Source organism: Ascaphus truei, chromosome 17, assembly GCF_040206685.1.
Source record: "Ascaphus truei isolate aAscTru1 chromosome 17, aAscTru1.hap1, whole genome shotgun sequence".
In the NCBI taxonomy this organism is placed as follows: Eukaryota; Metazoa; Chordata; class Amphibia; order Anura; family Ascaphidae; genus Ascaphus; species Ascaphus truei.
Window position 1 is genome coordinate 3,609,397 of NC_134499.1, and position 18,254 is coordinate 3,627,650.

Below are 18,254 nucleotides of genomic sequence, written 5' to 3' on the forward strand. Positions count from 1 at the left end.
CTTTATTTATAGAGCCTTCAGCTTTACTTAGCGCTTTACAAGAGAAACAATACAGTACAGGGATTTATAGTACAATAAGGGCAACTACCGTAATAAAATCAGACAATAGGAAAGGAAATTCTTGCGCCGGAGATCTTACAATCTAAGTGGTATGTTGGGAAAGTTAAAGAGAGCAGGTGAGGGAATAAGTGCTGTACAGTAGGTGGCAGTGTTTGGTATGAGTGTATCATGCAGATTTAATATGTTACTGGCTTGGTGGAAGGATGCAGATCCTGATGGTCTAAGACATTTGGTTGCGTCCATTTCACCACAACCAAATAGCCGCCGCTTCATCGCGATTCACCCCGCCGCTGGAACCAGCTGCCGCCAGCCAATTCACTGCTAAGGGTAAGTGCCTTAACCCCCTACCCTAAAACCCTCTACCCTAACCACTAAAAACCCCTTAAATTAACCCCCTACCCTAACCACTAAAACCCCTTAAATTAACCCCTACCCTAACCACTAAAACCCTCAAATTAACTTCCTATCCTAAACAGTACTAAAACTTACCTTAGATGCGGCCCGCAGTGGGGATTCCAGCTGTGGCGGTGGGTACATCTGCGGTGAAGCAATGGCGGCACCCATTTGGTTACGGCGAAAGGGTCGCGATCAAATGTCCCATTCCGGATTCTGATGACCGTGGTTCAGGCCACAGAAAGTCATTAAAACAGGATGAACGAAAAATAATTGTTGCTGTATTTGTCCCATTTTATGTAAAAAAAAAATGTAAAAGAAAAAAATAATAGAAAAAAAAAGTATTACAAATTGTGTGGACTGACATTCTAAACAACTGCTATATCTGAAGATCAATGTGAAAAATCCTACTACTTCTTTTTTCCTTTTATTTTCCCTTTTTCACACAAGAACAGGGTGGATGGCCTACTGTAGGTGGTTGAAGCAGGGACACAAATGCATTCATATGTCATGTCTTCAATTCAAGTTTGGCTAAGATCAGCGTCACATATCATGGTGTCTGTTTTAAACGGTCTTGTACTGTCCATTTGGTGAAAGGTTGTTTAAACTATCATTACAATTGACAACTGGAATGATCACATCCAGTTCCAGAGTTAATAGGAAACGGAGACCATGCCAACTGTGGGTGTGTCACGGGAGACTCCTGTGGCGGGTAGGATCTCGGTGGCCGGAACAGCACGAGCGTAGTAGGGGTCACAAGCAGAGATCCGAGGCAGGCGGCAGGCAGTGAAGTCAGGTACAAGCAGGGGTCCGAGGCAGGCGGCAGGCAGCGAAGTTAGGTACAAGCAGAGGTCGGCAACGAGGAGACTGGAACAGGACAGGCGGGGCAGGACAGGGACTAAGAACAGGGAGCAGGGACTGAGACCGGGGAGCAGGAATAACCAGGGACAAGCCAGATTACTAGCAAGGACCTTTACTGTGAGCAGACTACAATACAGGTACAGGAAACAGGTCAGGATCAAAGACAGGCATGAGCATACTGTAGGAGTCTGACTAGCAAGCAAAGGCAAAAGCAACAGACAGGAAGCAAGCTATAAAGGACAGAGACAGGAGCAACAAGAAGACAGACAGAGGAACCCAGAGCCAACAGAAGACAGCAGCACACCCAGTGGACAAGTAAGCTATGGCTAGGCAGGAGGTCTAGGCAATCCTGACATTACTCCCCCCTCTCAAGAGCGTTCTCCGGACGATCCTCCAGGCTCTTCCCGGAGGCCTTGATGAAATGGCGACTCAAGGTGACCCACCTCTGGTGGCTTGTCAGTGGGCAGAGGGTACTCCACAGGTACATTTGGTGCAGCAAGGAACCTCCAAATGGGTGCGTTCAACACAAAAGCAGGGGCAGAGAAGCCAGTAGATCCTCCTGACAACCCTCCTGGTTTAGCAAGGTGTCCCTGATGGAAGGCCGACTCACGATGGCCTTCGGACAACACTCCAAGTTTTGCAGGAACATAGGGATCAGCAACAACTCCGGACAACCTTCCAGGCTCTTCAGGGAAATCTTGATGGAAGGCCAACTTAATGTGTACGTCAAGTGCTGATGGGAAATCTGTGAGAGGTGCATTTATCCTTATCGCAAGAGCGTTGGCATCAGCATCAAGAATATTAGGCATAGCAAGGAACTTCACCAGGGATCCGTCTAACGTCATAGCAGGGGCATCGGACACAGATACATCAGGCTCTTCACATGCGGCAGAGGGGACATATTCACTTTCCGTGGTCTCTTTTTGTGACCAATATATCTCTTTTAGTTTTGGAATCTGGAACTTCCCAATGGATACGTTCAACTCCATTGCAGAGGCATGGACATCAGGAATGTGGGCATCAATGACGGGTGCAGACTTTTCACATGTGTAAGTGGGAACATAGAATTCACGCTCCATGGTCTCCTTTTGTGACTGCCGTTTTGTGGTATCACCTAAAGTCTCATTAAGACCAGCTATTTGATTTTTCAGCTCTTGAAGCTGTCCTTCTGCACTTCTTTTCCCACTCAATGCAGTTGTCAGTTCGGCTTCTTTGGAGTTGAGTCGCGACTCCATATCTCCCAGCTGACTCAGAGTAAAGCTTAAATATGTTTCATCTTCTTCATTTCTGATCTGCAGCTGCCGGTACTCCTTCCGGGCATTGTCCAGCTCCAGCTGCAGCTGGACCTTATCACGGGCTGTGTGGTCCAATAATTTGCAGGCATCGGCCATTTTGACCTCATAGCGCTGTGTCAGGCCAGCCACTTGACAGACGGAAACCTTCTCTCTCTCCTCCTTTTTGGCAAGCTGTGTCTTGAGCTCAGCGATCTGCGCCTGCAGCGCTGTGAGCTGCTGAGATGTGTGTTCAGCTGCTAGCTTTAGCTCTTCCTCCAGCGAGGCTCTGGTTATGCTCAGTGTGGCCTTCAGCTCCTCGTGCTGTTCTTTGGGGACACACTGGGTACTCAAATAATCTTGCATCATACTTATTTTGTAGGCAGTCTGGAAACTTTCTTCCTGCAGAACTCGCTGCTTTTCTTCAGCATTTACCCATTTCTCTTTGGTGTCCTGCAGATGTGTACGCAGTTCTCGCAGCTGACTCTGCAGCATATTTTCTGCTTGTGTGCGCCGCTCTAGGGAGACACGTTCTTCTTGCAGCACTCTCTCTGCATTCTGCAGTGCTGTCTGCACGTCTAACTTTTCCTGGGCCAACTGTTTCTTCTCCTCTCCTAATTCATGGAGCTTCTTATCTCCTTCACTGACTTGGACATAGAGATTCTTGCACTCCTGGGTTACCATTTCAAAACTGCTATTTAACCCTTCGAAGATCTCTCTCAAAGAACGTAGTTCTGTGTTGAAGTGGCAATTCTTCTCCTCAGAGGCTTCCAGTTTTGCGCCAACTTGAGCCATGAAATTCTGGTACTGCGCATTATCAGCATAGGCCTTCTCCAGCTTACTTGACAGGATTACCCTGTCCCTCTCCAACTGCTCTCTTTCTTTCTCCTGGAGAACACACTTAGCAATTGCTGAAGATAGACAGCTTTGTAGTGCATTCTTGGCTTCTTGCTCCTTATCTAAACGTCCATAAAGACAATCAATCGCTTTCTGTGCGGCTTGAAGCATCTGAGTAGGGGCATCTTTCTTTTCTTCCACTATTCTTGGGATACGTCTGTGGGTTGCCTTAAGCTGCAGCATATCTCTTTCATCAAATGCAGACTCTGAGGTTAAATTTTCAGTCTTAATTTCTTCTGCAACTTCCACAGTAATGCCTCCCTTCTTCGTCTTCTTCTTCTTCCTTGCTTTGAGAAGTTCTGAAGAATCAGTGGTACTGTGTTCACATTTACTGCTCAAGACTGTTTGAGTGGGAGCCATAATTAAACCACACTTCCCAAGAAACCAGTAAAGAGGAAATGTGTTTTTAAAATAGAAGCATTAGAATGAACAACAGGAATATTAGACACAGAGAGACACAAGATAGGAGAGCTGACCCTTTGAGACTTTAACATCAGTCACAGAGATTATAAATGCAAGGAAAAAACATAGACAGAGAAACCTGCAGTTATATCTGAATCTTTTAGGCATAAGGCGTAGGGATATCATACAGACAGAGAAAACCTGCAGTTACATCTAAATCTTTATGCATCAGGCGTAGGGATATCATATAGACAAAGAAAACCTGCAGTTACATCTAAATCTTTATGCATCAGGCGTAGGGATATCATACAGACAGAGAAAACCTGCAGTTACATCTAAATCCTTATGCATCAGGCGTAGGGATACCATATAGACAAAGAAAAGCTGCAGTTGAATCTGAAACTTTTGATATCAGGCATAGAAATATCATAGACAGCAGGAAACTAATCCAGAGAAAACTTGTAGTTAGATCTGAAACTTTTGACATAGGCATATCAGACAGAGAACCCTGCAGTCAAATCTGAAACCTTTGATATCAGGCGTAGGGATATCATATGTTGCAGAGAAACAAACTTTAGGGGAACTTGCAGGTAAACCTGAAACCTTAGAACCAATCATATGAAAAACTATAGATGCAAGAAAATCAAAGCATGCAGCAACAAAATAATGGGAGCACTTTTGTCTTTTGAAATGAAGACCCTGTGAACAGCAGTAAATCAAGGTAACCGTCCTAAATAGAAATGTGAGTCTGAAAATCTGCAGTGGCCCACCCACAATGCAGAGACAATTCTTGTCCAGGTAATGAAAGTCTGAAAATGGCAAAAACAGGTACTGCAGGGAGGGTTTTTTTTTTTTTTTTTTTTTTTTTTTTTAAAGGGAATTCTTCTCAGGGAGAAAGTGGCACAAAAAACCCTGCAGAAACCTTTGCAAAAATAAACATCTCAAAGAAAGCTGCAATAGTCTGTAGCAACAGTTCTAGTCTCAGAAAAAATGTTTTTTCGTTATGAACGCAATAATTCTTGCAGAACACTTAGCAGCAACAAAAAAAAACCTTTCAAAATCCCACTTGGATTTCCAAAAAAGAAACGAAAGTACTTATCTTCAACCATGCGGATGTGGTCTGCTGCAGCAGGCAGGAAAGGGTGCAGGCAGAAGAAGAATCTGTTCCAGCGAGATCCAGAAGTGGCCTTTGCTTTCTGTCACGGGAGACTCCTGTGGCGGGTAGGATCTCGGTGGCCGGAACAGCACGAGCGTAGTAGGGGTCACAAGCAGAGATCCGAGGCAGGCGGCAGGCAGTGAAGTCAGGTACAAGCAGGGGTCCGAGGCAGGCGGCAGGCAGCGAAGTTAGGTACAAGCAGAGGTCGGCAACGAGGAGACTGGAACAGGACAGGCGGGGCAGGACAGGGACTAAGAACAGGGAGCAGGGACTGAGACCGGGGAGCAGGAATAACCAGGGACAAGCCAGATTACTAGCAAGGACCTTTACTGTGAGCAGACTACAATACAGGTACAGGAAACAGGTCAGGATCAAAGACAGGCATGAGCATACTGTAGGAGTCTGACTAGCAAGCAAAGGCAAAAGCAACAGACAGGAAGCAAGCTATAAAGGACAGAGACAGGAGCAACAAGAAGACAGACAGAGGAACCCAGAGCCAACAGAAGACAGCAGCACACCCAGTGGACAAGTAAGCTATGGCTAGGCAGGAGGTCTAGGCAATCCTGACAGGGTGACTTTATTTACCTCTTGCGAAGAACTGAAATCAGAGTGTAAGCTCTTTAGGGAAGATATTATGCGTGCATGTATTATTGTGCATTGTATAGCATCGTTTAGATTAGCAGCTTTACACATACAGTAACTCACACTTTCAGCTCTATGGGCCTTATGCAGTAACCGCCGATAAGGCTTTTTTCGGCATTTTTTGCCCTCCCGATTCAGTAAGCGCCGATAAGTGGGAATTATCGGCAACTTTTCTTTCCGATAAAAAATTATCGGGAGCCGGCTGCCGATAAGCCACTTATCGGCACTTTTTGAACCCGGCTGAATTCAGCTAGCCCCGATCAGCTTTTCGCTGCTGATCGGCACTCCAGATTGGAGAGTTTATCGGGAATCCAGCCCGCCAACTAAAGTTGGCAAGTTGGTGGAGGAGAAGCATCGGCAAGGGCGACACTTAGAAAAAATCAGGCCTTTTTCCTGTCTGTGATTGATGCCGGGGGTTTTCCGGAGCTGATACCCGCACCGGAGCCCCCCGGCATGCATCCGAGGCAGGAGAAAGGCATGTACAGCCCACTTCATTACCTTAGCGGCTAACCGCTAAGGCAATGAAGGGGTTAACCCACCGTGCCAGCTTTATTGTGGGTAGTGGGGGTGGGTGAAGGGGGTATTTGGCCCTTCTTGTTTGTTTAGGGCTTGCGGGGGGGTTGCGGGTGCACTTAACCCCTTCACGACCGTAGCAGTTAATACCGCTACGGTCATGAAGGGGTTAAGGCCTCCCGCTACCCACCCGCAAGCCCTAAACAACCACCGTTGGGGCTAATACCCCCTTCACCCACCCCCACTACCCACAATAAAAAATAATCACACACAGCAGCCCCACACTAAATAAATAAATAAATCTAAATAAATAAATATCTCTATATAAATAAATACATAAATATATATATATATTTATATATATATATATATATATATATATATATATATATATATATATATATATATATAACCCCAACAACCCCTAACATACACATATATGCACATCAATGATACTATAGGCCGGCAGGGGCCCTCGGGTGTTACCCGCAGGCCTGCAGTACCAATTATGTGCCCCCCCCAAATTAATGTTTAAACACATACATACTTATAAAGAAATAACCCCCCCCCCTCTAACACATACAGTATAGTAATGGCCACAATTACTATTATCCACAAATGGATAATAGTGAATGTGACCATTTTAAATAATAAACAGCAATAAATACATTAAATACATATAGCACTCACCCATCTCCGGCTGCCACGATGAAGGCCATCCTCTTCATCCTGCCCATGCCCCCTCCGCTGCTGCAAAACAGACACAAGAATGAAAACATCCAATGTAATGTCCCCTAACCCCTTAATCACCATAGCGGTTAATAACCACTACAGTCATTAAGGGGATAACCCACCCTCACCCACCACTCGGGACGCCTACATACCCTCCCACACTAACCCCCCACCCCGTGAGGCTTAACCACCCTCACCCACTACCCACAAGGGAGGCCTACCCACATACCGTTGGGGAACCCCCACCCCACACCCCCAGTACCCACAATAAAAATAATACAGTGACCCACAATAAACTTCATTCTATTTATTAAATACATTACCCACCCCCTGTGCCCCCCCATAAATTCAAGATTTATCCTTTTACAAACAGGGTTCATAACACAGCCCCACGCGAGTCCCTGATGGGCTGACGGGGCACCTGACAGACCTACAGGGTACCAGCAGCCCTTTTCAAACAGGTTCTGGAGGCCTGCTGGTGGGTCCCGCCAAGCGCCATGGCCCCCAGGTGGTCTCCTTGGGTCACCATGGGCCGCAATTGGGTCCCCACGGTAGGCCCAAGGATGTCTGGGAGCCCAGGGTCAGACCCACAGGTGTCTGCGGGGCCTCGGGTGGTTCCCACGGGGGTCTGGGTAACTCACGAGTGCTCACTACGGGTCCGCGGTGCCCCCACGGATGTGGCACCACCGCTTCATCCCCGCACCTATGGGTCGGCGGTGCCCCCACGGATGTGGGACCACCGCTTCATCCCCGCAGACTACGGGTCCGCGGTGCCCCCACAGATGTGAGGCCACTGCTTCATCCCCGCATGTGTCACCCGTGGAACCACCAGCCTGATACCCGTGAGATACCCGAGGAGACCCGCAGGTGGTCTCCAGAGGTCTCACGCAGAACCACGGAACAAACCCTGAATGTAAAAAAAATAAACCTGTCCTTTACATTCAATATATAACCCCCCGCCCCCAACACCTACAGTACAATAATGTGCAAAATAACTATTATCCAGATAGGGATAATAGATTATTTGCCCATTATTAAAAACATTAACTAGCATATTCAAATAAATAAAGTACTACTGACCTCATCAATAAGAAGTCTCCGTCGCCAGCAACATCCTCGTCTTGCCCACAAAATACATCGCCAAAACAAAGCCAATACATTGCAATTACATTCAGATATCAATTAACCCCTTAAACACCTTATCGGAAAATAACCGCAAAGGTAATTAAGGGGTTAAGACACACTGGCCCGATACCCACCCTTCACCCATGAATTTGTACAGTGGCTTCATCATGCAAAAAAAATATATATATATATATATATATATATATATATATATATATATATATACAGATATATATATATATATATATATATATATATATATATATATATACAGATATATATATATATATATATATATATATATATATATATATATATATATATATATATATATATATACACACACATGATGAACCAATATACAAATAAATGTAGAAGGGTTATCAAAAACATGCTGTACTCCAAATAACACTTCTCCATACAGACACACTACAATAAAAAAATAAACCTTAAACTAAAAATCCAAATCAATCCACGGGTCTTCTATTTGTAATCCATGTTATTGTTAACATTCATTTTCAGAATGTATATGGTGCATAGATTGTATGCATCATATATACAATGTAAATGATATGTGTTGATTGGCATTTGAGGTATTTGTTTGGCAGTTGATGATTGTGATTGTAAGTTCAGTTAGGATTATTAAAGGAAATTAATTTTATTGTAGTGTGTCTGTATGGAGAAGTGTTATTTGGAGTACAGCATGTTTTTGATAACCCTTCTACATTTATTTGTATATTGGTTCATCATGTGTGTGTGTGTATATATATATATATATATATTTTTTGCATGATGAAGCCACTGTACAAATTCATGGGTGAAGGGTGGGTATCGGGCCAGTGTGTCTTAACCCCTTAATTACCTTTGCGGTTATTATCCGATAAGGTGTTTAAGGGGTTAATTGATATCTGAATGTAATTGCAATGTATTGGCTTTGTTTTGGCTATGTATTTTGTGGGCAAGACGAGGATGTTGCTGGCGACGGAGACTTCTTATTGATGAGGTCAGTAGTACTTTATTTATTTGAATATGCTAGTTAATGTTTTTAATAATGGGCAAATAATCTATTATCCCTATCTGGATAATAGTTATTTTGCACATTATTGTACTGTAGGTGTTGGGGGGGGGGGGGGGGTTATGTATTGAATGTATAGGCCAGGTTTATTTTTTTTACATTCAGGGTTTGTTCCGTGGTTCTGCGTGAGACCTCTGGAGACCACCTGCGGGTCTCCTCGGGTATCTCACGGGTATCAGGCTGGTGGTTCCACGGGTGACACATGCGGGGATGAAGCGGTGGTCCCACATCCGTGGGGCACCGCCGACCCATAGGTGCGGGGATGAAGCGGTGGTCCCACATCCGTGGGGGCACCGCGGACCCGTAGTGAGCACTCGTGAGTTCCCCAGACCCCCGTGGGAACCATCTGAGGCCCGCAGACACCTGTGGGTCTGACCCGGGGCTCCCAGACATCCTTGGGCCTACCGTGGGGACCCAATTGCGGCCCACGGTGACCCAAGGAGACCACCTGGGGGCCATGGCGCTTGGTGAGACCCACCAGCAGGCCTCCAGAACCTGTTTGAAAAGGGCTGCTGGTACCCTGTAGGTCTGTCAGGTGCCCCGCCAGCCCACCGGGGACTCGCGTGGGGCTGTGTTATGAACCCTGTTTGTAAAAGGATAAATCTTGAATTTATGGGGGGTCACAGGTGGTGGGTAATGTATTTAATAAATAGAATGAAGTTTATTGTGGGTCACTATTGTTTTTATTGTTGGTACTGGGGGTGGGGGGGGTTCCCCAACGGTATGTGGGTAGGCCTCCCTTGTGGGTAGTGGGTGAGGGTGGTTAGGCCTCACGGGGTGGGGGGTTAGTGTGGGAGGGTATGTAGGCGTCCCGAGTGGTGGGTGAGGGTGGGTTAACCCCTTAATGACTGTAGCGGTTAATAACCGCTATGGTGATTAACGGGGTTAGGGGACATTACATTGGATGTTTTCATTTTTGTGTCTGTTTTGCAGCAGCGGAGGGGACATGGGCAGGATGAAGAGGAGGATGGCCTTCATCGTGGCAGCCGGAAATGCGTGGTGAGTACTATATGTATTTAATGTATTTATTGTTGTTTATGTATTTTAAATACACAGTGGGTGTATGAATTTTATTGCTATGTTTATTGGGGGCAAATGTCCCCAATAAACATACTATTCTGCCTTAACCCCTTCATTGCCTTAGCGGCTATACGCTATGGTAATGAAGCAGCATTTATGTATTTTTAATAATATTGTGCGGAAGCAGGGGGCCCCCTGAGCTGAACCGCATTGATTTGTGGCTCATAGACCCCCTGCTTCCCGAGTTACAGGCCCCGGTTTGGGGCACCGGTGCCAGTGTCGCCGCCATATTTATAACGGACACGGCGCGAATGGGGTGCTATAAAGATGGCGGCGACACTGCCACCCGATGACAAATACCGGGGCCTGTAACTCGGGAAGCAGGAGGTCCCTGTTCCACAAAGCAACGCGGTTCAGCTCAGGGGACCCCCTGCTCACAGTACACTATTATTAAAAATACATTCATGCTGCTTCGTTACCGTAGCACATAGCCGCAAAAGTAAGGAACGAGTCTTTATTGATATGTGTGTTTTACTGATAGTGTAGATGTGCAGAGGGTCTCCGGAGCTGAACCGCTTTGGTTTTAGGTCCGGGGACCCCCTGCTTCCCGAGATACAGGCCTCTTTAGGGGGTGCCGGTATCCCTCTGCTTTGTTTAAATTCCGCGGTCACGTGATCGGGACCTTTAAATGCAGAGGGATACCGGCACCTCATAAAGGGGCCTGTATCTCGGGAAGCAGGGGGTCCCCGGACCTGAAACCAATGCGGAGACCCCCTGCACATGTACACTATCAGTAAAAGTTGTTTATAAATACTTTTTATTTTGCCGATGTTTGCGCTGAGAGAGCGGCTTGTCTCTCTCTGCTGCAAACATCTATCGGCACCAAAGGCGTATGGGAAGGCTTATCGGGAGCCAGGCTGTATCGGCACAGGCTCATCGGCAGTTTTGCTTTCGCAGTGCTTCGGCAGGGATCGGCATGGATTCGGCCCTTACTGAATACTGCGAGGGCAAATCGCCAAAAAAAATCCTATCCGCAACCCTTGCCGAAAAGATTTTATCGGGGCTTACTGCATGAGGCCCTATGTTCCACTCAGGTATTATCACTTAAGGAGATGCCACCCCATTCTGCAGTGACGATGTTGTTAAGACTCTCCCTTCCAAAGCCATTTTGTTTATTAGTTAGCCAACAAGAGACATATAATAACATCTTGCTTGCATTTCTTTCTAGTAATGCCGACACCTTCAACAGTGAGAGCGCCATTTTTTATGGTAACAAACCCGAGAACTGCTTTCTTCCAGCCTCCTGCCTGGCCCCCTGGTGCTGCGCAGTTTGACATATCCTCCTATTCCAGCATTTACCCAGCTGCTTCTTCATTTACCCAAACTACAGTTTCCGCCCCACTCAGCAATCCAGCAAGCTGTATAATAGAAAGAGGAATAACTGCTACAGTACCTCAGACACCCACTCCCCAAAGTCACCCTGCCAACCCTTTTCTATAAACAGAAATATTTGTATTGTATTCTTTGGTCAAATTGTTATTAGAAAATAAAACCAACATGTCTATACTACTGTCATTTATATATTTTTTTATATTAAACCCAGAAATTGTGAATTTAATTGTGATATCAAGGAACCAATGTTGAAATTGCTGCAGTTTCATACAGGTGTAAGTAAGACGCCACTAAAAATACCTCACTTGTTTTAAATTAAATAATAGTTACAGAACAGGGGTCATTTTAGCACCACAGCAAAATGTATGAATCCCACCCTCTGTGCTTAAAATAAATAAGATTCAAGCATGAAGCGCAGTGCATATATCCAGTTACAAGTACTGAATTGCCTTTCACAGCTACTCTACAGCATTCTATATTTGTGATGTCGGGATCTAGCATACTTCAGTGACAGTCCTGTATCCACAAAGGAATATATCATCTCTACATATCAGAAAGGTGGTGGGCCCAAGCTTTAAAAATACATGAACATATGAGGCAGTAACACAGAAATAACCCCGCCACAGCTAAATTGATTGAAGTTAGGTGCTCACTGTCACGGTAACTTATGACAAGATATAATATACACCAAAATACCTGGGTTGAACTGAACACGACTAGATATGATAAAATATAATTTATTCCTTGAAAAAGGTGAACACACAAGATATACAAATAACAGGCAAAATATACACTTACTTAAGGAGTTTGGACAAGAAAGCCATCAGGATACAGGATTGACAATTTCTTCCATAATACATGTTCAGATGTAGTCATCACGAAAAGCACAAAAGACACAGAGTATAGGCTGGGCACTGGTTTATATGCAATCTCCAGTCTATACCTTACTATTGAGTGTAGGCCATTGGAGAACAATTAGCTGCACCCAATCTCTCCTTGCCACCTCACCTGAGGGCACTGTAATACCTGCCCACTGGTTGGGTATTATTCTAATCAGGTGGCTTATTTCCTCAGCCCCCCTTCCACACTTGCTCAGCCTTAAATACAGTTATTTCCCATTGAACACAACCTAAACCCAACCCCTGTCGTAAATCAGTGGTGAGGTTGACAGTCTTACCCCAGAGTAAAACTCCTCCCACTCAGGACGTTTAAAAACTGCTTTTCCTATCTAAATAACTTCATAACTTCAGTTCAGTAATACTTACTGGCACGCAAGACATATTAATACATTCCGGCACGCATGACGCTCCCAATATTACCGTGTAACACTAAAATTAAGAGAGATAGTAATATCTGTCTCTTAGTACCTGCTAGACATCATATGTCTGTAATCATTATTTGCGACTCGGTCCCACGGATACACACATGTAACTTTTAGCATGTTCAGCCGAGGACATCTCATGATATTCTTATATTTAATAAGGTCACTCATTCTGATATCTCCTTCTGTAGCCGCACCCCTGGCCCCCATAAAACCCCTTGTCAAGAAATGCTTTGAAGCTGGGCCTCCTGTGTAGAGAACGTTTGTCGCAGGTGCTATATTTCACACCCAATGCTCCAGACATGGGGTAGCTGTCTCTACCAGCAATAAACAGTTGGTTGCTGAAGCAGGGTAAAAACACCTTACTGTACCGCAGTCCAGTTAACCCCTTGCTTCCCACGTGAGAGCAGGGGGTGGCCAAATGGGGTGTAACCCCTTCAATTCCGGGCCAAACCCCCTCTCCCATGACACTCACTAGGTAGATACTTAACACGTACAGAAGACCAGGAAACCTAGTTTCTGAGCACTCAGTCACTAATGGTGATAAGTGAAGTAGTTAAAATATATTTTAATGTCACAAAATGAATATAAAATAATGGGTATTAAAATCCAGACAAACAACATTCGTGTTTTGACTTTGATTGTTGTTTGAGTACTGTAGGTGCTCACGATCATACACTAATATGTAGTTGAAGACTGTAATAGGCCTTCGTATGTATTATGTACAGTATATAGCTTTGTCCTTTTAGGCATAGGGTGTAGGGGTAGATACACACACGTCTTGCATCTGCAGATGCAGGAGCGTGCCATCAATTAAGCCCTTAATTGGATCCTCTCTTTGATCCTAACAAGCTTACAAGCTATTGTGCTTTGTGCACCCCCATACTGATATCTACACTGATATGACCCAATGATCTGCCTGTATGCACCTCTTTATCGACATCAGCACTGATATAACCTTATGATCAGTGTTGATGTAGGAGTGTGCTGTTGATTCGTTTTTATTCATTTGTAGAGAGACTTCCTTATGGATGGGATTTTTATGACATAAAAACAACTGTTCTATTTAACGGCACCATCAATGATATTAACACTGGCATATCCTCAAAGATCGGTGTGGTAGTACGTATGAATATGTACTGAGAGCTAAACTACGAGTCATTCCATAGTGTGACCAAACTGTGGAATAACAATACTGTGCTTTCCACGCAGGTGCAAGAGGTGTGTATATCTATACCCTATGCCCAAAAGGGCAAATCTATATACATACGAAGACCTATTATAGTCTTTAAGTACATATTATTGTATGATTGTGAGCACCTACAGTACTCAAACTACGATCAAAGTCACTACACGAATGTTGTTTGTCTGGATTTTAATATCCATTATTTTATATTCATTTTGTGACATTAAAATATATTTTAACTACTTCACTTACTGTATCACCATTAGTGAATGAGTGCTCAGAAACTAGGTTTCCTAAACATATGAGTCACACGACTTTTAAATACATAAGATGTTATTGATGTTTACACTATTGTCAGTATCAAATGTCATGGAACAGGATTCTGTAGCAATCTAAGATGGCAACTAGTCAGACAATGTTTGCGTTGACTGAAGATTAGCTTGAAATTCTAACATATTTTACAGATGAAACAAGGTGAATAAAGTGCGCTACTACAATCAAGCTCTATAATAAAACCACAAAATAACCCAAGTGAGATAAGTGGTAATACAGAAAGTAAATATAAAAATAACTATTACGTGATCCTAAGTGTATTCAAGAGAGCGTCACACCAGCAGCAGGTAGTGGATGTCAAGATCATCGGATCACTGTGGTCTCAATAGCAGTACTGTCCAACGCATTTCCAAACCGCAAGGTTTCTTCATCAGGGAATAGTACCCAATAAATCGATTGACATTGAAATACCCCCCGCTCGCTCCCGATAGGGAGTAGTCAGTGTCTATACACCTACATACAATATAATAAGCCGAACACTTGGCACATATACTGCACCGACACACTTTATTCGAGCAAATACCCAGTATGTACCTGGCAGATACCTGGAATGCGCCGCTCCTCACCTCTGACAAGCCCCGTTGTGTTTGCCTTCCCAGCCTGGGTTCATGCCTGGCTGACGGGCGGCTGATCTGTTAATTGATAATGATTAGGATTTAATAGGCTGCAATGCTTCGCGTGTCTACCAGATGGCATAAATTCATGAATTGTAATGCAGTATATATATATATACTGTGCAGTATTGCAGCCAGCGGGAATAAAATGCTTCAATCCCTGCCTGGAAAATAACCCAATGCACTCGGGCAGAAAACAGTCACAAACCTCAATACACCCGGGTATACCCGAATTCGTGGGACTAGCCGAGCTCGAATAAAGTGTGTCGCCAGTGTACTTTATTAGTAAACAGAAAATCTAAAATATATGCAATACAGCAGGTCAAAATTCAAACCCTATCTAGCACACACTTGGCTGAAGGGGCTGGAACGGATAAGAAATTAATGTTAAAAACACATAGGGGGCTATGCACTAAGCTCCGTTAAGTCATTTTAAGAGCGCAAAGTGCTCTTAGAACGTGATGTTCCGCCGAACACGATTCACTAAGCCACGCAAACAGGCACATTGCGTTCTTAAAGTGACTTTTCCTGGAAATTTTTCAAAGTCCAACTTTGCTCGTACGATAACCTGTTTGCGTTCAATTCTGCCCTTCTCCGGGATTCACTAAGCTACGCAAAGTTATCGTACGCGCAAGTTGCGTTCAAAAAAGATCGCCAGCTCAAAGCAGGTGATAAAAAAGCTGGACTTTGAAAAATTTCTTTGTTTACATTTTAGCGTGCGCAACACCCATACAACAGGCCGGCGGGTGTCCCCGGCTGACCCCGCGGGGGTCCCCGAGGGAGGTCGGGGGTTGCGCGGGTGTCCCTGGCTGACCCTGCAGGGTCCGGGGGTCCCCGGCTCACCAAGCGGGGGTCCTCGCGGGAGTGCGGGAGTCCGGGGCTCCCCGCGTGAGTCCCGGGTTACCTGCGGGCCTGCGGGCCTGCGGTACCAATGTTGCGCCTCCAAAAATAATAAACAATATTTATAACTAAATACACCTCCCTAACACATACAATACAGTAATGGGCAAAATTACTATTATCCACATATGGATAATAATGCATTTGCCCATTTTAAATACATATAAATTACAATAAATACAGTAAATACATATTACACTTACCTTTCCAGGCACCCACGATGAAGGCCGGCTTCATCCTCATCTTCATCCTGCCCATGTCCCTCCGGTGCTGCAAAACATACACAAGCATAAAAATAGCCCCTAACCCCTTAATCACATTAGCGTTCATTAACCCGCTACAGTCATTAAGGGGTTAACCCACCCTCACCCACCACTCGGGAGGCCTAAATACCCTCCCCCACTACCCATTCCTGTGAGGCCTAACCACCCTCACCCATTAACCCAGACGGGAGGCCTACCCACATACCCATGGGGCCAATACCCCATTCCCCCACCCCCAGTACCCACAAGAAAAACAATACACAGCCCCACCATAAACATCATTATATTTATTCTATACATAACCCACACCCTTTGCCCCCCCCATAAATACATGATTTATTATTTTACATACAGGGTTAATACCCCAGGCCCACGGGAGGCCCCGGTGGCCCTGACGGGTGTCCGTAGACCTCACAGTAGCCCAGCACCATGTTTCAAACAGGGTCTGGAAGCCTACGAATGGTCCCCGCCAGGTGCCGTGGTCCACCAGGTGGTCTCCGCGGGTCACCGTGGGCCACAATTGGGTCTCCACGGGTAGGCCCGCGGCTGTCGGGGGGCCCCGGGTCAGACCCACAGGTGTCTGTGGGCCCACGGGTGGTCCCTATGGGTCCGAGGTGCGCCCAACAGACGTGGGGCCACCGGTTCTTCCTCGCAGGTATCCCCCGTGGGCACCTCCTGTCTGGTACCCGTGGAAAGCCCGAGGAGACCTCAGGTGGTCTCCAGAGGTCCCCCACAGACCAAAAGGAGCCAACCCTGTATGTAAAAAAAATAAACCTGACCTATACATTAAATACATCAATACCTCCCCCCCCCCAACACATACAGTACAATAATGTGCAAAATAACTATTATCCAGATATAGATAATAGATTATTTGCCCATTATGAAACACATAAAACATGCATAAATAAAAACATGAAATCTTAATCTGAAAATCACCACATTGCATCTTACAATTAAACCAGCAGCTAGACAAATGTATATCAAATGACACACAATTGCATTGAATGTGTACATGATGCAATTAATCTGTGCATCATGTAACACTATGCAAAATCAATTTCAAAATAAAATACACTATGAACAATGTCCCCTAACCACCAATGCCATCCACAAAATCAAATAGAAAGTACGCAACATAAAGAAATTTACCATCAATCAATCAATTTCCTAAACCAATTCCAATACAATCCAAATCAATTATACAATTCCCTATTCAATTCCTAAAGCCAAACCATTGCCAAAATAATTCTAATTGAAAGTAACCACCATCATTTAAATCTAAGTACCAGAAATAAGCCATTAAAAATAACATGTCACTAAATAAAAATTACATTACACACACAAATGTATAAATAAAGCTGCTAAATACATTAGAAATACATGAGATACATAAACATTAGCAAAACAATCATGTATTATCCCTGTATGTATATACATAACATACAGGGGCAATAAAAGAGCATAATAAACAATGCATGTACATCCCAAAATCACATACAATACACCCATTCAGTGTCCCTGAATGTATGTATATCCATAGGGACATAGATCAATCCAGGGGCATTAAATGGAATAAAAAAATACATGAATAAAAATTTTAAAAAAACCTGTAAAAGTTAAAATAATACTCTTTTCTTTTGTTTACTTACCATTAGATGCCCACTCACCGAAATCCAGGGGAACCGGAAGGTCTCGAACCAATCCACAGGTAGCCTTTAAAAAAAAACGATTACAATCCACGTCTGTGTCTCCTTTCTTCTATTTGTGACATAAAAGGAAAACCGGCGCCTTATAAGTCCAAAAAGAGTGAATGTCCTGGATATTCAATTCGATTTAGGGTAAATGTCCAAAGAGAAGTCCCTTCAATTCTTTGACCAGATACAGATTCCTCCGTGTTGTTACGTGATATGAAAGAAAACAAAGAGAAAAATATAGTGCAATTAGTGATGGCTGTCACTGACTAGGGACATATAACATAGACTGACACACCAACACAATGACACACAACAAACAAAACCAACTTGAAACAAACAGTGACAAGGCTGTAAACAAAATAAAATTAAAAGCTTATTTAATACACAAGATAAAACAATAA

At 44.3% G+C, this 18,254-nt stretch overlaps 1 protein-coding gene across 1 annotated transcript in view; it reads left to right on the forward strand.

Moving 5' to 3' along the window:
* ENTHD1 (ENTH domain containing 1) overlaps positions 1 to 11,713 on the forward strand; it is a 281,812-nt gene extending 270,099 nt beyond the window's left edge. The window contains exon 8 of the mRNA XM_075573741.1: positions 11,376 to 11,713. Within this exon, the coding sequence (XP_075429856.1) occupies positions 11,376 to 11,647 (272 nt within the window). The 3' untranslated portion in view covers positions 11,648 to 11,713. The remainder of the gene's footprint in view (positions 1 to 11,375) is intronic.
* Positions 11,714 to 18,254: the final 6,541 nt, after the last annotated feature.